This window comes from Cibotium barometz, chromosome 7, assembly GCF_041138505.1.
Source record: "Cibotium barometz isolate CiBa-2024 chromosome 7, ASM4113850v1, whole genome shotgun sequence".
NCBI classification, from domain to species: Eukaryota; Viridiplantae; Streptophyta; class Polypodiopsida; order Cyatheales; family Cibotiaceae; genus Cibotium; species Cibotium barometz.
Window position 1 is genome coordinate 39,252,373 of NC_141052.1, and position 27,602 is coordinate 39,279,974.

General features: G+C 43.7%; 1 protein-coding gene and 1 pseudogene across 5 annotated transcripts in view; both read right to left on the reverse strand.

The window, feature by feature from the left end:
• The window catches only part of LOC147636985 (Histone superfamily protein), a 40,483-nt gene extending 14,097 nt beyond the window's left edge, over positions 1-26,386 (reverse strand). For 4 of the 5 annotated variants that reach the window (XR_015266306.1, XM_086800584.1, XM_086800585.1 and 1 more), the window contains exons 1-3: positions 26,192-26,386; positions 26,001-26,072; positions 25,030-25,110 (exon numbers count right to left, since the gene is read on the reverse strand). Coding sequence is in view for 4 of the 5 variants with exons in the window: in XM_086800584.1 (XP_086656710.1) it covers positions 25,030-25,110; positions 26,001-26,072; positions 26,192-26,354 (316 nt within the window). In the remaining variant the exon portion in view is untranslated. The remainder of the gene's footprint in view (positions 1-25,029; positions 25,111-26,000; positions 26,073-26,191) is intronic. The other variant, XM_086800586.1, reaches the window with a different exon arrangement.
• On the reverse strand, positions 19,357-20,876 carry LOC147636986 (uncharacterized; annotated as a pseudogene).
• Positions 26,387-27,602: the final 1,216 nt, after the last annotated feature.

Consider the following 27,602-nt stretch of genomic DNA (forward strand, 5'->3'; position numbering starts at 1 on the left):
GCTATTGAAGTTAATTGGTGAAAAGTAGTGAAGAGTTACATAATTTAATAAATGCTATTGAAGTTAATTTCCATTTATGTTTAAATTCTAATGGTTTTTATGTAATTACTCTCTCTCACTCAAGAAATGGTCATACTCATGACCCATTCTCAATCCAAATGAAGCTTTTCATAAAGCTTTTCCTTAATCCAAGATTAAGCTATGCTTGAGGCCAAATTAATGGCTTTTTGCTATGCTTTTAGTTTATGCCCATTGATGATTCAATCCATTATGGATTGATGACCCAATTAGAGACCATTCTAATTGTTTTCTTAATGATCCAATTAGAGACCATTATGGATTGATGATCCAATTAGAGACCATTCTAATTATTTCTTTAATAATGAGCTTTATCCCTTAGAAAAAAAATTGAGATTTATCAGTCATAGTAGCGGAGCTATGGCAAAATTTTTATAGAAATCACGCATAAAATAAATTCATTCAAAGCATAAAAAGAGGACTTCCTACCATATTCTAGGAACTATCATCCTAGATTAATTAAAAGAATTTTATTATGCATGGAGATGTGGATGTTTGCATGTAGATGTAGATGTATAGATGTAGATGTGGATGTGGAGGTGGATGGATGCATGTAGATGTAGATGTATAGATGTAGATGTGAATGGAGATGTGGATGTATGCATGTAGATGTAGATGTATAGCTGTGGATGTGGATGTATACATGTAGATGTAGATGTATAGATGTAGATGTGGATGTGGAGGTAGATGGATGCATGTAGATGTAGATGTATAGATGTAGATGGGAATGGAGATATGGATGTATGCATGTAGATGTAGATGTATAGATGTAGATGTGGATGTGGAGGTGGATGGATGCATGTAGATGTAGATGTATAGATGTAGGTGTGAATGGAGATGTGGATGTATGCATGTAGATGTAGATGTATAGCTGTGGATGTGGATGTATACATGTAGATGTAGATGTATAGATGTAGATGTGGATGTGGAGGTAGATGGATGCATGTAGATGTAGATGTATAGATGTAGATGGGAATGGAGATATGGATGTATGCATGTAGATGTAGATGTATAGATGTAGATGTGGATGTGGAGGTGGATGGATGCATGTAGATGTAGATGTATAGATGTAGATGTGAATGGAGATGTGGATGTATGCATGTAGATGTAGATGTATGGGGGTGAATGTGAATGTGGATGTGGATGTATGCATAGAGATGTAGATGTATGCATGTAGATGTGAATGTATGCATATAGATGTGGATGTATGGATGTGAATATACGATATGCGATGTGAGGGAATCTGAAGTGATGAGATAGAAATGATGTGATGGGATGAGTATACATATAAATGGAATATGGAATAAGTAATGTAGATTGATGAAGGATAATGTGGAAAAATGAAAGTTAAAATAGAAATTGTGTTGTAAACTGTTTGTAAATACTGTTTGTAAATGCTGTTTGTAAATGATTGTTTTATGTCAAGAATGCTGGGGGGAGCATTTTGACCGTCTTGTGATTAAAGTCGTGATGGTAAAGTTGCAACTGCTGACGGGGAGTCAATGAAGGACGTCTCGCGTAGCAAGGTCGGCCGAGGTCTTGACCAGCCTCGGTGCGATTAAAATGGTGAGCTTCCGGTACGGTGGATGAGGGGCCAAGGAAGCGGCCTATGCGTGAAGCGCTAGGTTACCTGCGAAGGATCCTAGAGGGTGCTGACCATACGGTGCTCGGGCTCTGGGTTGCCTAGGATACCCACGCGTGCGTCGAGGAAGATATTGGAACAGAGTTGGAGTTGTTTTCTGAAATCGAGCATGGATCTGGTTGATTGACCTTGCTGGTCTTCAATGGATGAGTCCATGGCTCCTTATATGGATCTGTTGGTTGATCTTGCTGATCTTCAATGAGAGTCCATCTTGTTAAGTGATTATATTGCCAAGTATTATGGGCTAGGAACTATCGAAACGGCTCCTGAGCGTTCTAGTTGCCAATGATGCCATAGATACTCTGATGAAGGAATGATGGGAATTAAGAATCAATTGGATAAATTGGAAGATGGTGATCAATGATACTATGGTTTTATTAAAGGATTGTTTTAAACTGGTTGAATCTGGTTGAAAAAGGCAATTTCATATTGGGTGTGTGAGTGGTGTGACTAGTTTTATTTTGCATGAACATCCGGCTAGGGGGCCTTGGAACTCTTTTCCTTGGTACCCGGGACAAAACCTAACCAAATTTTTAATTGGATCCCATCACTACAGTGGTTGGGCGGTTGGCTAACCCATGGGATTGGATGGGGTTAGGCTGGACTGATGGATCCGTAAATCGAGACTCAAACTTTTGTTTTTACGATAGAAAAAAATAATAATAAATCCCGGACAGAAACTGTTCTATGGATAGGAATCAACGGCTGTGCCTCTTGAATGGGGAAAAAAGCGTTGATCCCAATGATCCAAGTGCAAGTTTCTTCCTTGAACTGACTAAGTATCTTATAGATGTAATCGGATCATCTCGATCAGAAATGATCTTGACTACGTTAGAGTAAAAAGTTATCCTGGTGGAATCGCCCGTGCTTTCCGGTAAAGGAAGTTTTTCCGGGTTCGGTTTTGGAACAACCGACGGATTAGTCTCTTATCCGGATATCCGTGGGCGAGGCCCTGAGTGTGGGACCCCTGTCCCGCGCGAGAAGCGCTACTTCCGCTGCCAGTACCCCGAATCCGTTGCTCGGTGGGAACAGGGATCTTACAGTTGGTATCAGAGCATTTGGTTAATAAAGATCAACTGAGAAGATAAATATGTCAAAAATTTATCAAGAAACACAAAAAGGTTATAATTGTGTGATATAACTCATACAATTTGATATTCAAACTGAAACTCGTAATTTGGTAATTGGGTCTTCAGATGGAAGTACCGCAATTATATAGAATCCCTGACTTGGTTGAGGCCATGATAGTATTTACCTTATAATTCCAAGGGCCGTGACTACCCGTATATACCGAGAGTATACTGCAGCTCTTTACTGACAGTATATACGAGTAAATCTAAGACTTGAAATTATAAGCGTTAATGCTATCTAGATGATGATTTCGAATGTGATTGATATGATTTTTAATTCTGTTTGAGAATTGATGAATTGATTTGGATTCTGATTGAAAATGCTGATTGAAAATGCTGATTGAAAATGCTGATTGAAAAATGTTGATTTTTAAAAATTAGTTGAAATATAATGAAACCACAATGAGGGGGAATGGGACGAATCCCTGTGATGATATTCATAACTAGAATGATGATAATGAATTCAGCAAATCACTATGAGATTAGTGGGTTGTGCTGTCAGATTGCTGCTATTAATACTTGACCGGTAGATCAAGTTAAGGGATGTCAAATTGAGAACTTGCTTGACTGAAGTTTCCGTGGAGGAATGTTCCGAAGGAAATTTTTCGGTCTAATGGACCATTATCATGTTAAATGAATTGTTATTTAATGATGAGTTCTATATAAGGGATAATTATCCCAGTGTTCTGTTGGGTTGACCAGAATATAAGGAACCCCAGAATAAAATTTGGATCTTAAGAAAAAGAGCTGTCCTCTACCTTGCGAGATGAGGACATCTCGCACTTTTTAAGTGGGGTAGAATGTAAGATTCTTCCCCAGCCTTCGAGGTATACAAGAGTAAGAATCTCCCTTTCTGATCTTATAATTATTCCCTCTCTAAAATAAAAGAAAGTTTCTGTTTAAAAAAGGAATACCCTTTTCCTAAAATACTTCTCAGGAGTCACGCCTATTTTAAGGATTTAGAACAATGAGTTTAGAAGTGAGAATCGGTGTTTTGGATACCAAGGTTTTGGTTTTCATTCGAGTACGGCCCAAAAGAAGTTCTTTATCTCTTGGGAGTATAAGAAGTTATCCCCCAGATATTGTGATCCTTATATCTGAATTCAATGAAAGTAGGTGACTTAGCCTACAAGTTTCTTTTATCTCCTCATCTCAAAATTCTTAATGCCTTCTATAGAAAAATGTGCCAAACCCAAATCATGGAAAGACGGTAAAACTTCAGTGGCAAGTTACCGTTGGCTTCTAGGTTACGCTAGCTCCTTCCTTTATATAAGTCGTAACTTTTACTTGTCGCTCACAGTAATCTTACTCCCATCAATCTCCTTTCTTTCTTAATCTCCTTCATGGCTTGGCAACAAGAACTAGTTTTATCCATGATGATTTCTCACCTTCAAGACGCAAGAGAGTCTGTGAAGAAAGACTTTATAGAACAATATGAGCGCTCACTTTTTCCTCACCTAGGAACTTCTGTAGCGCAGACCAAATGGCGGACCTATCAAAACATAACTAGGGTGACACCCTGGGGTCAGCAGCACTTTCGTAACAATGTCCGCTTGGCCATGGTTATTGAAGCTTTGGGTTTGGGTCCCCGATACTACTGCGTCATGAGATCAAGGCATCTTGGGTTTTCTGAGCGGGTCTTCTTACTGGCGTGTTTTCTTCCTCATGAGAAGATATGCCTTTATCCCGTTTTTGGCTTGCCTCTCAGAGGTCCTTTTGTTAGATCACCTCATACCACTGAGATAGGTGCGGCAATAACCAGCAGAATCATTCCCATAGATGAGTTACCCTATACTTGTGCAGCTTGTGAGGACTGCTTTTGTGACCATATGATGGACGGACTTATGGAAGTGTAAAGAGTTCTTCTATCTTTACTGTATAAGTCCCGTGAATGAATAAAGTTTAAATCTTGTTCTTATTTTGAATCTTGCTCTCTTTAAGACTTTTCTTGGTGGTTAATCGTGATTAAAATTTTTCTCTAAGTCTCATATTCGTGCATCTTGCGAAATTATTCCAAGTTGCGAGATGAGGACATCTCGCGTTTTTTAAGTGGGGTAGAATGTAAGATTCCTCCCCCAACCCCCTTAGTATATTTCCCTGTAATCAATTCCTTTTCTAAAATATAAGAGATCTTGTTTGTGGCTGTTTTAACCTAGAGAGAGAAAATATTCTAGAGAGAGAATATTCAGATTTTGAATATTTTTGGATAGAAAAATATCTCTTATAATTCAGATGAGTTCCCCTGAAACAGAAATTTAAAAAAAGAATTTTCCAATGTGCAATTGGAATTAATTGGAAATAGGTATAAAGAACCTTAGCCTAAGGGTCTAGATTTTCAGAAATCTTTAGACTATGGTCCAATTAAGGTTCCTATGGGCCAATAGCATCAATCCATGTGTAGGGAGGAGATAAATCCAAATTGTAAAAGAAGATACCCAAAAATGAGTAAATGCTCACATAAGATGAAGAGTTGAAAATGTACAAGGTTTATTAGTAAATAAACTCATATGTAAGGAAGAGGAGTTCTTTAAAGGAGGTGCATATTTCACATAAGATGAAGAGTTGAAAATGTACAAGGTTTATTAGTAAATAAACACATATGTAAGGAAGGGGAGTTCTTTAAAGGAGGTGCATATTTCACATAAGATGAAGAGTTGAAAATGTACAAGGCTTATTAGTAAAAAAAACTATGACACATATGTAAGGAAGAGGAGTTCTTTAAAGGAGGTGCATATTTCACATAAGATGAAGAGTTGAAAATGTACAAGGTTTATTAGTAAAAAACTATGAGCAATACAATTTTGACACATATGTAAGGAAGGGGAATTCTTTAAAGGAGGTGCATATTTCACATGCTTGAATGAGTTTTAAACTCATAAAAATTGAGATATTTCATCTCTCCTCTCTCCTCATTCAAGTCTAGTTCCAAAAAGTTAGCTTAATTGACCTAAAAATGGTCAAAAAGTGACCAAACTGACTTGGAAAATTCTAGAATCAGTTTGTTTGGTTAGGAGCTCAAATTTTCCTATAAATAGAAGCCTCCCCTTGTTGAAAAAAATATAGTCTCTTATGCTTTGTTACTCTACTCCACCTAAGCCAAAATATATAGTCTCTTATGCTTTGTTACTCTACTCCACCTAAGCCAAAATATATAGTCTCTTATGCTTTGTTACTCTACTCCACCTAAGCCAAAATATATAGTCTCTTATGCTTTGTTACTCTACTCCACCTAAGCCAAAATATATAGTCTCTTATGCTTGTTACTCTACTCCACCTAAGCCAAATTAGATAGAGTCTTATGCTTTGTTACTCTACTCCACCTAAGCCAAATTAGATAGTGTCTTATGCTTTGTTACTCTACTCCACCTAAGCTAAAATATATAGTGTCTTATGCCTTGTTACTCTACTCTACCTAAGCCAAGAACTGTGAATTCTTTAATAATTCACTAGTTTTTGATACCTCTCTCTTCCTTCAATCTCCATTGGTGGCTCCATCAACATACTAAACCAATTGATTGGTTGGGGGCCTCTACCGTGAATAAAGAATCAAGCAAATCATAAGGTAAGTATATTGAATTTTGATCTTTTCTATAATTTCTCAATGATTCTCTCTTCTCAACCCCTCTCAAGCTTGAGAAGTTTAATTGGTATGGTTTTTTTTAAATGCTATTGAAGTTAATTGGTGAAAAGTAGTGAAGAGTTACATAATTTAATAAATGCTATTGAAGTTAATTTCCATTTATGTTTAAATTCTAATGGTTTTTATGTAATTACTCTCTCTCACTCAAGAAATGGTCATACTCATGACCCATTCTCAATCCAAATGAAGCTTTTCATAAAGCTTTTCCTTAATCCAAGATTAAGCTATGCTTGAGGCCAAATTAATGGCTTTTTGCTATGCTTTTAGTTTATGCCCATTGATGATTCAATCCATTATGGATTGATGACCCAATTAGAGACCATTCTAATTGTTTTCTTAATGATCCAATTAGAGACCATTATGGATTGATGATCCAATTAGAGACCATTCTAATTATTTCTTTAATAATGAGCTTTATCCCTTAGAAAAAAAATTGAGATTTATCAGTCATAGTAGCGGAGCTATGGCAAAATTTTTATAGAAATCACGCATAAAATAAATTCATTCAAAGCATAAAAAGAGGACTTCCTACCATATTCTAGGAACTATCATCCTAGATTAATTAAAAGAATTTTATTATGCATGGAGATGTGGATGTTTGCATGTAGATGTAGATGTATAGATGTAGATGTGGATGTGGAGGTGGATGGATGCATGTAGATGTAGATGTATAGATGTAGATGTGAATGGAGATGTGGATGTATGCATGTAGATGTAGATGTATAGCTGTGGATGTGGATGTATACATGTAGATGTAGATGTATAGATGTAGATGTGGATGTGGAGGTAGATGGATGCATGTAGATGTAGATGTATAGATGTAGATGGGAATGGAGATATGGATGTATGCATGTAGATGTAGATGTATAGATGTAGATGTGGATGTGGAGGTGGATGGATGCATGTAGATGTAGATGTATAGATGTAGGTGTGAATGGAGATGTGGATGTATGCATGTAGATGTAGATGTATAGCTGTGGATGTGGATGTATACATGTAGATGTAGATGTATAGATGTAGATGTGGATGTGGAGGTAGATGGATGCATGTAGATGTAGATGTATAGATGTAGATGGGAATGGAGATATGGATGTATGCATGTAGATGTAGATGTATAGATGTAGATGTGGATGTGGAGGTGGATGGATGCATGTAGATGTAGATGTATAGATGTAGATGTGAATGGAGATGTGGATGTATGCATGTAGATGTAGATGTATGGAGGTGAATGTGAATGTGGATGTGGATGTATGCATAGAGATGTAGATGTATGCATGTAGATGTGAATGTATGCATATAGATGTGGATGTATGGATGTGAATATACGATATGCGATGTGAGGGAATCTGAAGTGATGAGATAGAAATGATGTGATGGGATGAGTATACATATAAATGGAATATGGAATAAGTAATGTAGATTGATGAAGGATAATGTGGAAAAATGAAAGTTAAAATAGAAATTGTGTTGTAAACTGTTTGTAAATACTGTTTGTAAATGCTGTTTGTAAATGATTGTTTTATGTCAAGAATGCTGGGGGGAGCATTTTGACCGTCTTGTGATTAAAGTCGTGATGGTAAAGTTGCAACTGCTGACGGGGAGTCAATGAAGGACGTCTCGCGTAGCAAGGTCGGCCGAGGTCTTGACCAGCCTCGGTGCGATTAAAATGGTGAGCTTCCGGTACGGTGGATGAGGGGCCAAGGAAGCGGCCTATGCGTGAAGCGCTAGGTTACCTGCGAAGGATCCTAGAGGGTGCTGACCATACGGTGCTCGGGCTCTGGGTTGCCTAGGATACCCACGCGTGCGTCGAGGAAGATATTGGAACAGAGTTGGAGTTGTTTTCTGAAATCGAGCATGGATCTGGTTGATTGACCTTGCTGGTCTTCAATGGATGAGTCCATGGCTCCTTATATGGATCTGTTGGTTGATCTTGCTGATCTTCAATGAGAGTCCATCTTGTTAAGTGATTATATTGCCAAGTATTATGGGCTAGGAACTATCGAAACGGCTCCTGAGCGTTCTAGTTGCCAATGATGCCATAGATACTCTGATGAAGGAATGATGGGAATTAAGAATCAATTGGATAAATTGGAAGATGGTGATCAATGATACTATGGTTTTATTAAAGGATTGTTTTAAACTGGTTGAATCTGGTTGAAAAAGGCAATTTCATATTGGGTGTGTGAGTGGTGTGACTAGTTTTATTTTGCATGAACATCCGGCTAGGGGGCCTTGGAACTCTTTTCCTTGGTACCCGGGACAAAACCTAACCAAATTTTTAATTGGATCCCATCACTACAGTGGTTGGGCGGTTGGCTAACCCATGGGATTGGATGGGGTTAGGCTGGACTGATGGATCCGTAAATCGAGACTCAAACTTTTGTTTTTACGATAGAAAAAAATAATAATAAATCCCGGACAGAAACTGTTCTATGGATAGGAATCAACGGCTGTGCCTCTTGAATGGGGAAAAAAGCGTTGATCCCAATGATCCAAGTGCAAGTTTCTTCCTTGAACTGACTAAGTATCTTATAGATGTAATCGGATCATCTCGATCAGAAATGATCTTGACTACGTTAGAGTAAAAAGTTATCCTGGTGGAATCGCCCGTGCTTTCCGGTAAAGGAAGTTTTTCCGGGTTCGGTTTTGGAACAACCGACGGATTAGTCTCTTATCCGGATATCCGTGGGCGAGGCCCTGAGTGTGGGACCCCTGTCCCGCGCGAGAAGCGCTACTTCCGCTGCCAGTACCCCGAATCCGTTGCTCGGTGGGAACAGGGATCTTACACGAGCGTTACCTAGCAGTGTTGGACGCCAGATCGACACCGCTGGCACCCTCGAATCATTTTCCTGAGAAAATGAACTTCAGTAAGTATAATGGTAAACTCGACCCCACAACTCTCTATTCATGGTTGCATCAGTTTGAAGCTTACTTTGTCGCAGTTAGAAAGACAGATACTGACAGAGTGATCTTAGCCAGTTGGTACTTGGAAGGTTAGGCTATTCCTTGGTGGACTCGGTGGGCTCATGCCCACACCAGATTAGGTATGGCAGCTTATGTGTGGGACGAGTTTGTCCGCGACCTTAAGCAGCGGTTTCTACCGCCCCACCACCTTCAGTGACTCGAAGACGAGTTCAGGGGAGCGTGTTAGAACGCGCAACTAGTCCTTCAGTTTGCCAATAGAATTTTGACTTAATGTTTGCAATTAGGCATATCTGATTCGGATAAGAAAGGACAGTTTTCGTATGGCCTTGATACGCAAATCCAATGGGAGGTGCGTATGTTTAGGCTAGCCACCTTCGAAGACGCACTCTCGCTTGCGCAGAGTGCAGAAATGAAGCACAATGGTGGCAAGCCCAAGACTTCCCAGACGGCTACCGCCTCGGGGAGGAAAGGCCAGAACCAGACGGGGTCTTTCCTAGGACAGAGCCCGGGAGCCTCTTGGCTCCAAGAACTCGAATAATGCGTCTAAGCTGACTCTAGACCAGAAAGTGAAGGCAGGCAAGACAGGTGGCAAATTGAGTACTGAGGAGCTTTCTCAGTACAAGAAGGAGGGTAGATGTTTCTTTTGTTATACAAAAGGACATACTTCTTGGGAGTGTCCTAAGAAGCCTCCAAAGCCCGCCGCCGCTGCCTCCACAGCTTCTGTGGTGAGCACAGCTCCCACACAGACCCTAGTGGCTGCCCCTAGTTCTTCAAATCTCGGTGCTTCAGTTGGAGCAATTATTAGCCGGGAGCTCGAAGATAAGCAGAAGGACGCCCATGACCAGGAGTATGAGTGCAACAAATTGCTCAAGTCCTTTGGCTACGTAGGTGGCCAGAGAGTCATCGTCTTGTTTGACAGCGGCAACATGGAGGATGTGGTCACGGAACAAGCCGCTAGGCGTGTCTGTATCGACCTGACTTCGGTGGACAAACAAGTTGAGGGTTTTAGCACAGGCATGACGACGAGCGTCAAGTATGAAGCTCTAGGTGCTAAGTTGGTTATTGAGGACATAGAGTTTGTGCGTGATTTTATGGTTGCCCCTCTTGTAGGAGCAGACAATTTTTTAGGCATTCAGTGGTTTCACAAGTTTCTTCGTGATGTCAAGTGGGACAAGCACATGTTCCAGATCAATCGGAATGTGTCAAACGCCCCAGTGACCATTAAGTGTGAGCAAGGAATTCCGAACTTTCGGCTCATAAGCCACTTGCAGGCTAAACGAGGAGTCAGGCAAGGCGCACATTGTGTGATGTATACATCCAGACAGCCCAGACGGTGGCCTGTGCTTCCGAGAAGTACTGGGCTCTCCATGAAAAGTTCCAGAAGATTTTTCTTTGGGACAATCTCGCTTCCCAGCTCCCCCCGTCCAGATCGGAGGACCACAAGATTGACCTCCTCCCAGGCTCGGAACCCCCAAGCAAGTTTCCGTATTGCCTTTCCAAGGCAATGGAATCGGAGTTGGACCGCCAACTCCAAGAATTGTTGCAATCTGGCTTCATCCGCCCCAGCGTGTCGCCATTTGCAGCCCCGATCTTATTCGTCAAGAAGAAAGATGGGTCTTCCTGTTTATGTGTCGATTATCGTGCACTCAACAAGCTGACTGTCAAGAGTAGATTCCCGATGCCTTGAATAGATCGTATTCTTGAGAGGCTGAATGGAGCAAAGGTGTTCTTGAAACTTGATTTAAAGAGTGGGTACCACCAGGTGAGGATTGTGGAGAGGGACATCCCCAAGACAGCCTTCCGTATACGGAACGGGCCCACTATGAATTTGTGGTCATGCCATTTGGCTTGACGAATGCCCCAGCTACATTTAACCACATGATGATGCGTGTTTTGCGTGTTTTCCGGAATTTGATTGGAAAGTGTGTGTTCATATTTTTGGACGACATACTGGTAACCACACGAGTGAAAAAAAATTCTGGTTTCTTTGCTGAATCTTTGCACTTGAAGTAGGCTCTGATACCACTGTAACATGCGGAAGCTTCGGGGGAAATCGATAACTTCAATGCTTAGAAATCACCACACTTTTCACAACGGAATTAATGCACAAAACTGAATGAAGATGTGCAGAAAATAGAGAGAGAGAGAGAGAGAGAGAGAGAGAGGGAGAGAGGAGAGGACACAGTATTGGGTCCCAAATACCCTCTGTAGGGCCCCCACCATGAATGGTGTATTTACTTTATTAGAATGATGTAAATCTGAAAAGAAAATACAGAAATCTTGACCTTTCTTGGCTGAGAAATCTATGCCCTTGACCTGCAGTCCTTCACCCCTTTGCGTTAGCAACTCCTTGGCTTTTCTGGCCCTTGTTTGCCTTGGCTCTTGGTGAAATATGAGATAACACAATGACTTGTGGGCTCACCTATTTATACTCCCAATAAATAGCAGTCCGCCAGCTCTTATCCAAGCGGCCAGTTCTATTTTCTGCCCACAACTGTAAATCAGCATTTAATGCTAGAAAATTCACATAAAAGGCTGCGCTTCTTTCCCCTGTTGGCTCGGCAACATGCACCTGAAATCCAAGGGGCTGGACACTGAATCTATGCTGTTTTGGGGGACTGGGCAGCCTGTCTGGGCTGCCCCAAACTTGCCCTACAGCCCTATAAATGCTTCATGTACTGTCGGCTGCCCCTAGCATGCCCCTAGGGCTGTCCTACAGCCTCTCCATGGCTATTGGGTTCAGCCAGGGCCTTCCTGGCCCTCATGGGGGTGGTTTCACACTATCCCCATGCCCACACTAAGACTTGGGGTAGCCCTATGGGCTGGCCCCTATTCCTAAAAGCAAACCCTAACTATCTACACAATGATCTGGCATTCGGTACCATACCATATACACAGAATCACTGACATCATTCCAGAGGGAGACTCACAGCACGGACTGGCATTGTTTCATGTGCAGGACAATGCACACCTAACCTTGGACTCCTGTGCAGGACAATGCACACCTAACCTCGGATGACTGGGATGGATCCCTGGCTGACTCGTCCCGGACTGGGCTCACATGGGACCAGTTTACCATCCCAGGTCCTGCACCTCTTGTACAAATATGTCTACGTGGCATCCAAGTGTGGGATGCACGTGACATTGGTCATGTCCGTATGAAAAACCATGAAAACCAAGCTTTTCAAGCATAATGTTTACCTGAAATAATTCAAGACAAACAAACAACACACAATTCTCTTTGTACAGGCATAGAAGAGTTATGTGTCCAAAAACACTTACAAAAATTTACAGAAAGCACCAACTTTGCAAAACTCAAAGTATACTTAGCTTTTATCTTTGCCAAGTTCGTCATGAAGCCAAAAGAAATACCTCCTTAGTATACACATAAGATATCTTAAGATATAGCTTCATATTGCTTGTCTATAAGCTTAATTTATAATCCACAATAATCCATATGGAAGAAGTACTGAACACAGGCACATAAAACCAACTCCATACTTCGAGGATAAATTATGTGAATCCATAAAGCCTTAGTCTAAGCTGTCTACTGCTCACGCTCATGACTACTTCCACAAGCTCAATAGCAAAACTGTTGGTCAATGTAGTCCCCACTTTTGATCTTTTCTCTCTCATTGTTGAAAGAAAGCCTCTTGCTTCCGAGAAAGCCTTTGCTCTAATACCACTGTAACTAATCGGGGACCCGGAGCAATAGACCAACACTTCAAATACTAGACATAGCATGAAAACACAGCGGAAGAACTATAAACAATATAAAAACACCGCACTAAACCAGAACGGCCGGCCCCCCCTAGGAACTTCTTTATTTAGAGAGAAGCTTTTACAATAAACCAAGGTGCGGGTGCATACAGCACCGGATTTTCCACAAAGCATCATCAAATCTCTTGCCCAGATATCCATCCAGTGCCAAGATAAAAACACAACACTAAAAGCCATCCGAAAACTGTCTCAAAACAGTCCCATGAATTCAACTCATAAACAGTCCATAAAACAGCCCGGTACAGAGCCAGAAACAGAGCCTCAAATCAACCCCAGAAGACCTCACAAAACAATCCCAGATTCCTCCAAAACAGTCCCAGAAATAGCTCCAAAACTGCCGATGACAAGGCCAGAAGAGAAAGACAAAAAGCCTGATAAAGACAAATCGGCTAGCCTGTAGATGATCAGAGCAAACCGGCCAGCTTTGTATCAGCCCAGAAAAGAGTCCACCAGCCCTGTCAGGCTCTAGGAGAAACCAACCAGCCATGTGGCATTTCTGAAAGAAGTCAATCAGCCCTGTAGAAGCTATGGAAGAAGTCGACCGGCCTTGTAGAAGCTTTGAAGCAAGTCGGCCACAACCCTCCTACCTTGCTTTAATAGAGTCGACTAGCTATATTTGTAACTCTTTTCCCTTTTTGCCCAAAATATCAACTTTACGCTTCTCTCGGTTTGATGCCCAAGTTTTCAACCCAAAAAATCAACTTTTGTGCTTTTCCCAGCTTGTAGCCCAAGTTTTCCCTAGGCGCCTCCTTCTATCCACCCCAAAATAATAATATGTCCAGGCCTTCATTAATGATGTGTGAAAACACCAACTTATAAACATTATAAGTCTCTTTAATGATAAAAATCTCATGGTGCTCATACTGCATAGCCATCTTTCAGGCCAAACTTTGCCAACAAATATTCCAACTTTCTTCTGTGGAAAATTCTCGTTAAGCAAGTCCCTCCGAGCGTGTATCATCACATCGATAAATTTTTACGCAGCAAAGGTTTTCAACCATCTCACTGTGATCCCAATATCTATATCCACACAGATTAGGGAATGGTTTGCTACCTAGTGCTGTATGTCGATGATCTCATCATCTCTGGATCACATCAAGCCAAAGTGGTTGACAGTTGAGACGAACATTTGAGATGACTAATCTCGGTCGTCTCTCGTACTCCCTTGGCATGGCGGTGGTCCAACATCTTGATGGTATTTTTGTGTCACGACAAAAGTAAAGTCTTCAACTCCTTACTTCCCTGTGGCTACCCCATTGGATCCAACCATCAAACTATCAAAGGAAGAGGACTCACCGCCACATGAAGAGCGAGCCTACCGCCAAGTGATTGGGAAACTCATATAACTCACAAACTCTAGACCTGACATTTCCTATTGCACATCCATTTAAGTCAATATTTCAATGCTCAGAAGGAGCCACATTGGAGTTTAGCGATGAGGGTTGTTCGCTATCTAGCGGGTACCTATATGTTTGGACTTCACTACAGTCGTGGGATCACCCTGTGTGGTTACACGGACTCCGACTGGGCCGGTGATATCGATTCTCGGTGTTCCCATGGTGGTTATTTGTACTCACTTGGATCTGGCCCTTTCTGTTAGTCTAGCAAGAGAAAGGATACCGTTGGAGGTTCTATCGAGTACCGGGCCCTCTATGATGCCGCCACTAAGGCTATGTATCTCCGTCAGCTTCTTGAGGAGATGCGCATTCCCATTGACACCGCTTCTACCATTTTCGTCGACAATAAAAGTGCGATTTCCCTCGCCAACAATCCCATTTTTTCTAACCACACCAAGCATGTTGGTGTCCATTTTCATTTTACCAGGGCACAGGTTGAGCTTAGTACCATAAGGCTCCAATACATTCCTACGACAGACAACCATGCCGACGTCCTTACAAAGTCCGTCAACCGGCCCATCCACAAGCGTCTTCACGAGTGGATCGGCATCGATCTTGCACCATCACCCTCAGCATCTTGAGAGGGGGACCATCCTCTCCATTCAAATTATTTATCATTGTTGCGACAGGCGCATGAGTCAATGAAAACCCCATGAGGGCACTACTCATGTGAAAACCCACTACATAGCATTTACCATCTTGCATACCCTTTGCATAGCATTCTGTTTTTTGTGTTCGCAGCGCATGTATGAATGAAAACCCCAAAATGGGCATTCATGCATGTGAAAACCTCTTGCATTGTGGCATTGATCAAGTGCAGCCCAAACTCAAAAGACTCTACAAAAGACAAAGAAAGAAGAAAGAAAGTTATATTAACGTCCACGGGAGGCCGAATCCGACCTATGGGACAGATCAGGTACATCCATTTACATTCCACTCTGGGTATCGATGCCAAAGAGGCATAAAACTGAAAAAAAATAACTCAAAATGAACTCTTAAGACTCTTAAGAGTTTAAATTACAATGGGTTCTATTGCATCTAGTTCGAAATTGAGGTTCAAAATAAAAATAGCTATATTTCATCCATGGATGGATTTGCTCTTGAGGGGGGTGGGGTACGGAATTCTTTAATGATTGCTTGTCCTCCTCTGTATATTGCCCATTTGCCATTCTTTCTTGCTTCTTTAACTTTATTCAGCTCTGCCGATCTGTTCTTGAGTTGTAGCGGGGTGAGTTCATCAGCTATCCATACCTTTGTCCCTTGGAGAGACCTTGTTTGCTTCATCACTGCTATTTTCTCATTGTTGTCCATATAGGAGACTTTTGCCTGTGTATCCTTTACTATAATAGAGATAGGGTCTCCTAAGTCCACGAAGGGAACTACTTTGCTCAGTTGTGCTGTAAGTACATCTGTACCTAATATGTAGTCTTCTCGAAGCTCTTGAGCTATGTCTGCCCTATCCCAGCCTTGAGGAAGACCACTGACTCTGATTACCTTTTTGTTACTTTCCATTCGTTCCTTTTCTTTGACCGCTGATATGACTTCTTTAACAAAATCTTGTGAGTTAACTGAATTTACCTTTGAAACATGGTTTGTCGTTTCTGTTTGTAGTGTTGTAGGTATGGGTCCTTCTCGTGCTTCCTCTTGCTTCGTCTTCATGGCTTGCACTTGCACTTTCATTTCGTTGATTTGTTCATCTTTCTTGATAGTCTCGTGTTTCAGTGCTGCTAATTCTCCCTGGAGTTTCTTCAGTTCTTGCATGAGGTAGGCTTCCCATGGTGTCGGCTTGCTCACGGGTGGAGGAATGGGCGGTAATCGTGAAGCGGTGACTGAGGCAAAAGACTTCTTACTTTCCATGTGTTGCTGTTGATAAAGGAGAGGGCTGTTGGTGGAACGAGTCCCCCCTCAAGGGTACCCTCTCCCCTTTGGGGGAGACTCACAAAAAGCGACCTACAAGATGCTCAGCTACAGGTGCAAGGGAGAGTTATGTTGCTGCCTTGGGGGCCTGAGCAAGGGTGGGTGGGGAAAGGGGCCGCACAGGCGAAATGCAGGCAGAGAGAGAGAGAAGCGAAGAGAAAGTGGGCGAAGAGAGAGAAGGCGGGTGGGAAGAGAGAAGCAAAGGGAAAGGGGACGCAGAGGTGCAGGCGGGTGAAATGCAGGCAGAGAGAGAGAAGTGAAGAGAAAGGGGGCGAAGAGAGAGAAGGCGGGTGGGAAGAGAGAAGCGAAGGGAAAGGGGGCGCAGAGGTGCAGGCGGGCGAAATGCAGGCAGAGAGAAGCGAAGAGAAAGGGGGCGAAGAGAGAGAAGGCGGGTGGGAAGAGAGAAGCGCACAGGCGAAATGCAGGCAGAGAGAGAAGGCGGGTGGGAAGAGAGAAGCGAAGAGAAAGTGGGCGAAGAGAGAGAAGGCGGGTGGGAAGAGAGAGAGACGAACTCTCCTCTCCTGCACGCCTTCACTGTTTTTCGAGCTTCTCCCCTATCTGCAGCATTCAACAGTGATCTACACCCGCGACAACCAACCTTACCCAATGCCAAATACTTCATGTTCCTCTTCACCCACTTACCATCCTTCTCATCTTCTCTCATGGTCCCCTTTTTGCCCTAAGAGGGGGTGTGAAAATACACCCAAATCCGTATTTTATCCAGCCCAGAAAGGGATTTATTATGTTTTTCTTTGTCTTGCTACTGGCCGACAGTCCTCCCTGGAACGACCAGCAGCCCAACACCATATATATACAAAAGCTTCATAATTCAGCCAACAGACAACAACATAATCATCATAAATCTGCTGCTGCTGCCGGCACTCCATCATCATCATCAGGCTGATTATCACCATCACTTTCTGTACACAGCTGCCGTCGGCTGCCGCCTCTAAATCTGCAGCGCAACACCCTGTATCTGCAGCAGCCAATGGCCTCCTCCTCTGGATCAGCAGCACCCGTGCTGCTTCTTCTCAGGAGCAGTGCTACACATCTACCTACCTGTAGCGTTTCTATACCTACATCTGTACCTACAGTAGTCTGACCTTCAGACCTATAGATTTGGGACAGCAGCCCTCTCTGCTCACACAACATCCGGACAGCAGCCCACTCTCTGCTCATCTGACAAGTACCTAATCTCATGACGGCAGCACACCGTCTACCCAAGACAGCATCCCTCTCTGCTCTTCAGATCTGCGTTTATCTGCAGTCCATCCTCATCTACAAATTTGCATTTGTTTGCATCACCTCACCTTCAGAGAGCCTTTGCCTCACATCGTCACGAGCCTTCGTCACCGACCGTGCTTCAACTCCGACCTTGTCTGTGCTTTTGCGCCGACCTACTACTCAGAGTCACCTCACATCAAAGGGCCTCATTTCATTCACCATTATACATACACTCATTCATCCATTTCATGTTGTGTTGATTTGCTCTAATCTCTCGTACATCTGGTCCTTTCGTCCTTTTGCCCTCACAGACACTATGTACTTGATTCTCCCAAGATTAATATACTCTATTTGAGGGAGGGGCCGGCCGTTCCGGCTCATTGTGTGTCTCTTGTCAATTCAGTAAATTACATCTTGTATTGAGCATGTTGTCTAGTAAATCTTGGTGTATTTAAGTGTACTAATTAGCATTGTGTTCCTCCAAGCATTCCACACCGACCGGTGGAATTACAACCAGCTTCATGGATAAGATGTCCTCGAACCCGGTTAGCTCCCGCGAATTTGCTAATGTTGCAAGTGACATTTCCATTTCCTCGCTCCCCCTCCACTACGTTCTTCAAGGACATCCACCTCATGCCACCATGACCAAGAGTTGGCCCTCTTAGCTTGGGAGACATTATGAGAGAGAATGGAAATTTGAGAGAGAGAGAGAGAGAGAGAGAGAGAGAGAGAGAGAGGGATTATAGTGTAGATAGTTGAGAGAGAGAAAGGGGGGGAGGGAGATTACAATGTAGAATGTTGAGAGAGAGAGAGAGAGAGAGAGAGAGTCTGTAGCTTCCTAGCAATTGAAAAGACAGAGGTTAAAACTAAGTGCTCAAATGAAATCTCAAAAGGCTTGAGCTTTGAAGTTAGTTGTTATGCAATGCATCTAATCCTAATGGATAACATCTGGGAAGGAAAACTCCAGCAACAAAGGTAAGCATCATATACATCACTATCCAAAGATGTCTCTCATCGGTCGATGGCGGATATCCTCAATGTCCTCCATGGTGAGTACTCTTACTGGACGTCTCCCATGCCGTGCTAGTATGGTCCTAATCCTCTCTTGTAGTCTCGGTCGGTGTTGGGATGGGCCTCTCATCTTGGGGCGCCTGGACCGCCCCAGCTCTATAGCCCGATCAATCAGTGTACCTCTGGTGCGGCTATACTCTGGGGCGCCTGCTGGCCTGACTGCTCAATCTCTGGTCGAAAGAAGTCTGTAATCTGCCTCTGTAGGTGTCTCTCCCTCTCTAATCCCCTCCCTCTCAAGCATGGTTGTCACGGTACGAAAATACGATACCGTACGGTACGATACCGTACGGGAATATTCGATACGATATGAAATTTTGAGATACGGTACGATAAAATACGGTTTTTTAAATTAAAGAACACCTACAAACATAGACATTTTCAATTTGGAAGGGTAGAGTCTAGAGAAGTTGTTTCAAACCAAAATATCATTAAAAACAACTAAACAAGTTTGAAGTGACAAACAAAAGTACATAAAGTATAGAGGTGCGATGCGATCATGCGCGCTAGGCGCGAGTACAAAAAGAGAGGCTAGAGCCAAGGCCCAAGGAGAGACTAGACAAAGGCATCACTATCAGAGCTCTCGCTGAAATCATCCTCATGAGAAGAGGACACATCAGTGGCCTCGCCGAAGTCGCTATCGCTAAGAAGGTTGCCCTCATCATCGAACTCGGGCTCTCTAAGCTCATGTGAGAAGCCAAAGGGAGCATCCTCATCTGCAAGAGCGAGTGTGGAGCTACCACGCCGCACATAGGTATGCACTATGTCCCTGGGAGCACCACGAACCGTGCATCCACGGCTTCCTACTTGCACTCCTCTGCCACTACCTCCACGCCCACGACGAGTGCGTGTAGGTCGTCAATCAAACGACTCGAGCTCTCGATAGATCTCTGCATAGATCCTCTCCTCCTCCTCATCCTGCACTTTGTTTACACTCTGAAGAGTGCCCCCTGTGAGCTTGAATGCATCCACATTCACCTACATTGTACAATGATCAAGTGACAAGCCATGTATTAGAATTTGGTTCCAAATTTCAATAAACATTGAAGTTTGAAATTTGAATGCTTATAACTTATAACTTATAAGTTGTAACTTATACCTGTCTCGCCGATTCCATCTTTTGCATTGCGCGCAGCATGCGCAAGTTAGCGCGGCAATACACTAGCCGCTCTAACTGTTGTGTACTCAAGCGATTACGTAACTTCGTGTGTACAAGTGAGTAGGAACTCCAGTTCCTCTCACATGCACCTGAAGAGCAATCCTGAGCTAGGATTCTCAAAGCCACCTTTTGGAGGCTTGAGAGCGCATACCCAAATGTCTCCCACCAAAAGAGGGGCTTCACAAGGGATTCCCTCTTCCAACAAGTAGTAGATGCAAACGCGGCTCCTCCCCTTTGGTCATTGTAGCTTATGAGCTCCTCAAGGAACTTCCCATGGCGATCCTCCGGCAATGCTTTGGGCAAGTAAGCATCTCGGGCTTCAAGTAGCTCCACGTTGGTGAAGAGGGCGGGTGATTTGTAAGCCGGATGCAATAAAGCGCCAAGACCATGGATAGGTCTTCGCATCCACTTCCATCTCTTCTCCACAATGGCCAACATACCATCGCGCTTCTCCTCGTCGATGGAAGGAGAAACGCGTAACTCTGCTATGGCCTCTGTCATGAAGTGAACAAGAAGGCCCATGGTGGCTCCCTCCATGTCGGTCATCCGCAATACCCTATAGAAGGGCGTGACCGCAATGACAATAGTGCGGACCGACTACCAAAACTCCTCCTTTAGGCAAAGCCGTTGCATGGCTTTGGCCTCCGCCGATTCTCGCTCATCCCACTCATTCCACATTGTGGAGACCACTGTTTGGCGAAGGGAGGATTTCACATCGTGGAGGCGCTCCAAGAGGAGCCACATGTAGGCGAAGCGTGTAGATGAAGGCTTCTTCAATTCCAACTTGCTATGTTCGCGGAACATGGCAAGCACCTTCACCTTTGTGGTGAAGAAGGTAACAATAGAGATAGCTTCGGTCATTACTTCCTTCATCCACACTAACTTGCCCATATCCTCCATGAGCAAGTCAATGCAATGGGAGAGGATGCTACACCCATACTTGGACCATGCCGCCCGCACCGGATTGAGAGATCTATCGATTCTTTCCCTCTCGTCCACAAGCCTCTTCGTGCGCATGTCATGATAGGAGACGCCGGTCCATCCTTCACATGGGCCCACATTTGCAATGGCTTTCACCATTGACTTCCATTGATCTACCTTGAGCACATGGAATGAGAGATTGCACTCAATAATGGTGCGTGCAATCTCTGTATCCGCTAGCCGTTGCCGTTCTCGGAGATGTGATAGAGAAGAAGAGAACCCCCCGGTGGCTTGGGCTAGAGTGGCTTGCCTCATGGGAGACTCAGGCCTTTGTCTCTTTGAGGAGGCGGAGGCGGCACCGATGGAGGTGGCACCGATGGAGGCAGCGGGGGAGGATGTATCACAAGGCGAGGAAATGACCTCATCATCCGCCCTTGAGCTTCTACCACTATCATAGTGAGCACCCAATCCACCCTTGATCTTGTTGAAGATCTCATCGGATATAGCAAGGGGGACTTCCTTGCATGGCGCAACTTGCCCCCCCACCTTTCCAACATGTTGGAGAAGCCTAGTAACTCCACTTGTGTATTGTTTGCCACAATACTTACAAGTCCACCTATATGACTTGGACTTTCCATCGGCTTTCTCTACATGGATAGCATGCACATTGAAGGCTTCATTCTTCTCCCTTGTCATTGTAATAGAGAGAGAGAAGTTAGAAGATTCAAGAGATGGATAGGCTTGAGAGAGAGAGAGAGAGAGAGACGCTTGAGAAAATGAGAGAGTGAGGCTTGAGTCTTGACTCTTGAGAGAGAGAGAGCCTAAAGGCTTGAGAGAGAGAGAGGCTTGAGAGAGGGCCTATGGGGGAGAGAGTGGCTTGAAAGTTGAGAGTTGAGAGAGAGAGAGAGAGAGAGAGAGGGGGGGGGGCTTGATGGTCACTTGAGCAAGACTCAAGAGAGGGGGGGGCTTGATGGTCACGACTCACTTGAGTATTGAGAGGCTAGAGCTTTGAGAGAAGCTTAGGGGGTGGGCATTTTATAAGGGCATGTAGCATGTCCAATGGGCCAAGCAAACACATGGGCCACAAAGCATGCCCAAAACGGCCAGCAAACGGCTACAAAACGGCTACAACAACGGGCATAAACGGTTTCATCTGTGCATACCAACATGATCCGTCTCCCTGTGATGCCAACTGTTGTGAAGACTCCAGGGCTAAGCAAGCATATTTGTCTCTAGGGAGAGCCCAAGTGCTATGTATAAAGGAGACTGATCGAGTGAGTGCCTCTACTACCAATGGGAGGGCAGCCATCTCTGCACGGATAATATCATGTGGTACGGAGGCCTTGGCCCTAATCATCCCGAAAATCATAGAAACCAAGGGCCTCTCCATACATCTCCATCCATCAGTGCTACCAACTCGGCTGTGGTGATCCACTGAGGGTCCCCATATCTCCACTCCATACAGCATGGCTGAAGTGACCAAAGTGTCAAAGAGCCAGAGCTTTGTTCGAGGTTCCTGAAACTGAACCTGCGAACACATCCTCTCTAGTCTCCCCAATGCTACATAAGCTCTGGTCAATGTGGTCTCCGCTACTCTCCTCAAAGAAAATAGTGGGCCACTAAAAACAAAACCAAGGTAAGTATATGCATCTGTATACTCCACTGTCTCCTGACCATATGTAAAGGTGGGTACTGACCTCCTAACCCACTGTGCTGTGGTGTTAAACACCATCACCTTGGTTTTACCAAGGTCAACAGACAATCCACTGTCCTGTGCAAACGTGTGCAATGCATCCAAATGACGCTACATCCCCTCTGGAGAATCTGAGATCAGCACAATATCATCAGCATACAATAATAGCGGAATCCATGTCCCTGCTACCTGTGCTCCTCTGTCACCCTCCCGCTCTACATAGTCCGAAACCTCATCCACATACATCCCAAATAAGGTGGGTGAAAGGGGGCAGCCCTGTTTCACCCCAATAGTGGAGTGAACCATCTCAGATATACCCTGAGTAGTACGTACCTGCCCCACAACTGTCCTGTATAAAGCCATGATTCCCCAAATCAGCTCTGTGGGCACTCCCATCTCCTGTAGTCTGCGCATCAGTCTGGCTCTCGGTACTGTGTCAAAAGCTTTGCGGAAATCCACAAAGCAACAATAAATCCTCCTGCCACCATATCATCTGCCCTCCTTAATAATAGCTCTGAGTGTCAAGATATGGTCAAGAGTGGAGAAACCTCTCCTGAACCCTGCCTGCCCTGATGCACGTATGCCCTCTCTCTCTGCCCATCTACTCAACTCTTGCTCAAGAATAGATGCATATAATCTAGCCAATGTGTGACCAATCATGATGGTACGATAATTCCGGATCTCCTGACTTGAAGATAGGCACAATCGTGGACATATTCCAAGTCTCAGGAAAACCCTCACACATGGCTCAGTTAAACATCATAGCAATAAGCTCTGCAAGCATATCTCTGGCATGAATAAAGTGCTCTGCTACCAAACCATCATGATCATATGCTCTCCCAGTCCTCATCCTGTCAATAGCTTTCCTTACCATCTCAGCAGTAAAGAAAGCACATGTCTCTGGGCATGGCTCCGATGGGTCTGGCAGGGACGACTGTCCTGGTGCTGTGTACAGGGATGCTGCATACTCACCCCAAATCTTTGTGGAGGTAATGGCTGGTGATAGTGAATGCTCATGGAATAGTCTCCATGCCTCGCCTGAGTCCTGACTCATAAATAACTGATACAATTCCCTCCTAACTGAGCAAGATAAGCCCTCTTCTTCCGTCGCACTAGGTGCCGGAAGGTAATCCGTGACTGTCTGTGAGTGGTAACACCCATGAGCACCTCTCTCTGTAATTTGATCCTCATCTCTTTGCACTCCTCATCATACCAGCTGTTCTGGGGCATGTTCCCAGATCATCTCCGTGTACACTGTAGGCTGACTATGGGGATATGCCTCTGATGCTGCAGCATGAAGCATCTCTATCAATATCTGAGTGAGCTCATCTAATGGCCGTCCCGACTCCTCAGCACATAAGCGTCTATATATCTCATCCGTGTACACGGTGTCAGTCTCCCTCGTAAAGGTATAACGAGTGTGTGTTGAGACCTGTCCCAATGGAGCGGTGCTGAACTGAAATGTGAGTGAAGGACAAGATAGCATGATCCACTGCTATCCCAACCGGCCTAGTGCCTACCATAAAATCTTGAAAAGAGGGAATGAGACTAGGCTGAGCCATAACATAGTCCATTGTACTAGCACCATGCCGATGTGGAAAGCTAGTGAAACTGCCCGCTGTCGGGAATCTCTGTAGGCCATTCGGGATGGCCAATCCACGTGCAGTTCCCATGTCTATCAAATGCCGCCCATGCACTGTATGTTCCTCATCCTGTGAGAGACTAGATAGGCCCATATCCCTAACATCAAGCTCCCTCAACATCTCCTCTGAGGTATCATAAAATACTGTCTGGTTATGGGCGGTCCTGGCATTGAAGTCCCCCCAAGAGAATGATGTCATCATCCCTGGAGAACTCCCAAATGTCATCATCCAAAATAGAAAAGGGAGACTGCCCGCTAGGTGATGCATACACTAATGTACTAGGAGCAGAGAGAGAGGTCCCTTCATTTTGCAAGTCAGTTAATGTGCTGGTCAGTTTTTTCTTTTAAAAAAATTCCCTTGATGTGTTTTTCCCTTGCTGAGAGGTGCGCATCATTTTTTTCCCTTAATTAGCAGCAAAGGTGCGTGTTAACCTTCGATGTTTTCCCCTTGAATCAAAGAAAGTGATGAAAATCATGATTGAAAACTAATGAAGACACCTTTCTCTCACCGTTTCATATTTAACAAATAACCTTAGAATAAATCAAACATTTCATCAAATATATGCACCTTGGGAGAACCCTTGCCTCCCCTCACACATAAATCTAGGAGCACGCACATCAATTCTCAACTCACAAACTCATGAAAACCCTTGCCTCACACCAACACATGTAGACCCACAAATTCCTTCAGTAGGATTTTAAATTTCTTTGCCAACCTTCACACTTTAACAGATCTAAAGAAGGCATATATTGCCATGGTTTCTATGTATATCACAATTAAGAAGCCTCTATTGTTAAGTTAAGAGCGCAAACCAGCAAGAACCACATCATCTACGTTTATTGACTTGCGGCCTGCATGTTGTGCAAACATTTCAAGGTCTCGTCCAAGTTGCTCTGCATCATTGAAAGTGTAATTTAATAACTTATATTAGAGGTGTTCTAGACTATGGAGTTTTTCTAACAAGAACAAGCTCTCTTCATAACCTAAGGGTTCTCCATGCACATGAGCGCGATCCCTAAGAAAAATAAAAACCCGCTCTTTGTGACCATGTAAGAAAATGTGTTGCACCACAAAATGAACAAGATAATGAAACATTTACTACTTAATCTAGTCTTGTCCAAATAAAAATCAATATTCCGATATGCTCAAATTGGCCTCAACACCCCATTCATGTCAACTACCTTTGCAAATATGCATGGCACGTGAATTTCTTTGAATAGTTAGTCATGATATGGATGCATGTTACAACAATCATGCATGTGTATATAAACAAATACATATTCGCACACCCATACTTGTGTATGCATAAATAAAATGGATAAAAACATAACATACATTTATACCTATATGTAAAACTGCATGCATAATGCATTTGTCTAATATGCAGATGTTGTATAAATTTAAAGATACATAAAATGTATGACTACATATAACTGTCTGTGTACACGTCGACAGGAGAGTGTGTGTAGGGGGTAGGGGGGGAGAGAGAGAGAGAGAGAGAGAGAGAGAGAAAGAGCAATTCACACGTTCGTTTATTTAAAAATGTTGACTACATAAGTTCTACATGCCCTTTAAGTTCTGGAAATGGTTTTCTCTCTCTTTCTCTCTCTCTCTCTCTCTCTCTCTCTCTCACCATGAGTATGTAGCTATACCATGAGTATGCATTTATGTGTATACAACGTTACATGCATAGGCCATACATTGAAATCACATCTCTCTCTCTCACACACCATTATCATATTATGTACTATAACTACCTAGTGCGAAAGACGAGAGATGATACCTGCATACTTGAACGTCAAGTCGGCCACAGCGGTCATAACCGGGGTTGAAATGGCGCAGCTGCTCTTTTGAGCTGTATGTAGGGCCATGATCAAGGGATTTGTGACCTTCATCCGCACACATGGAAGAGAGAAAGAAAGAGAGCAGAGCTTTCCTGTTTTTTTCTTTCTAATTTGTAATAGAATTTCCTACCTTCGCTTTCGGCGATGCGAATCACAGAAACGGTGAGGCGCTCCTTGAGACGCTCCGCTCGCATGTGGCGAAGCTCCGAGTCTTCCAAGTCCTCTTGCATTTTTCTTTCCAATTTCAAATCGTCTGTGATAGTAATTTGGCTCTGTTTTGATGTAATCTTCATCAAAAGATGTATGGCTAAGGTTAGTAGGCTACGATATCAAATAAAACCTTATGAAATTATTTAACCTTCTTTCTATTCTTAATGGAGCTTGTGCACCCCCTCCACGTGGCAAACTCTTTGGGGGGTGCACCGCCTTCTTTCATGCAGCCGCCTCTTCCACACGTTGCACGTCTCTGTCACCCGCAGGTTGCAGGGTCGCCTCCTTCTTCAAGCCTGCAGGTCCAGACTCCACCCCTCCACCTCTCTGACCCACAGGTTGCAAGGCGGGCAGTGCATGCAGCCGCCATACCTTCAATGTGACGGGGAGAGAGTTTCAAAAATCTATGCAAGAGAGTTTCTATGCGAGTCTGCGACTGTTCTTTGCTGTGTGTGGCTGGTGAGCCATGCCTCTCTCCCCTCTCTCCCTCTCTCTCTCTCTCTCTCCTTTTATTTTCTCTCTCTCACCTACTATTCTTGCTGGTTATGATGCAGGTGTTCCTCCCCTGCCCTCCTCGGTCTGCGGCGGTAGCGCGCCTCCCCTCCTCGGTCTACTGTAGTGCACCTCCCCTCCTCAGTGTCTGCACCCAAGTCTTTCTTCGATGGTGTTCTAGAACCTTGCGTCGTGTGTGTGTGGGTGTGTGTGTATGTGTGTGTGTGTGTGTGTGTGTGTGTGTGTGTGAGAGAGAGAGAGAGAGAGAGAGAGAGATTGGTTACATGCAACCAGCCCGTGTTTCTCTCTCTGTGTGTGTGTGTGTGTGTGTGTGTGTGTGTGTGAGAGAGAGAGAGAGAGAGAGAGAGAGAGATTGGTTGCATGCAACCAGCCTGTGTTTCTTCCTCAGCATTCTTGACATAAAACAGCCATTTACAAACAGTTTACAAATACAGTTTCTATATAAACTCTCATTTTTTCACATTATCCCTCATCAATCCACATTACTTATTCCACATTCCATTTATATGTGTACTCATCCCATCACATCATTTTCCATCTCATCACTTCAGATTCCTTCACATCACATATCATATATTCACATCCATACATATATCCACATCCACATCCACATTCACATCCATACATCCACATCTACATCCATACATCTATTTTCACATCCACATCTACATGCACATTCACATCCATACATCCACATCTATATGCGTACATTCACATCTACATGCATACATCCACATCCACATTCATACATCTACATCTACATGCATACATCCACATCTCCATGTACACATCCACATCCACATTCACATTCACATCCA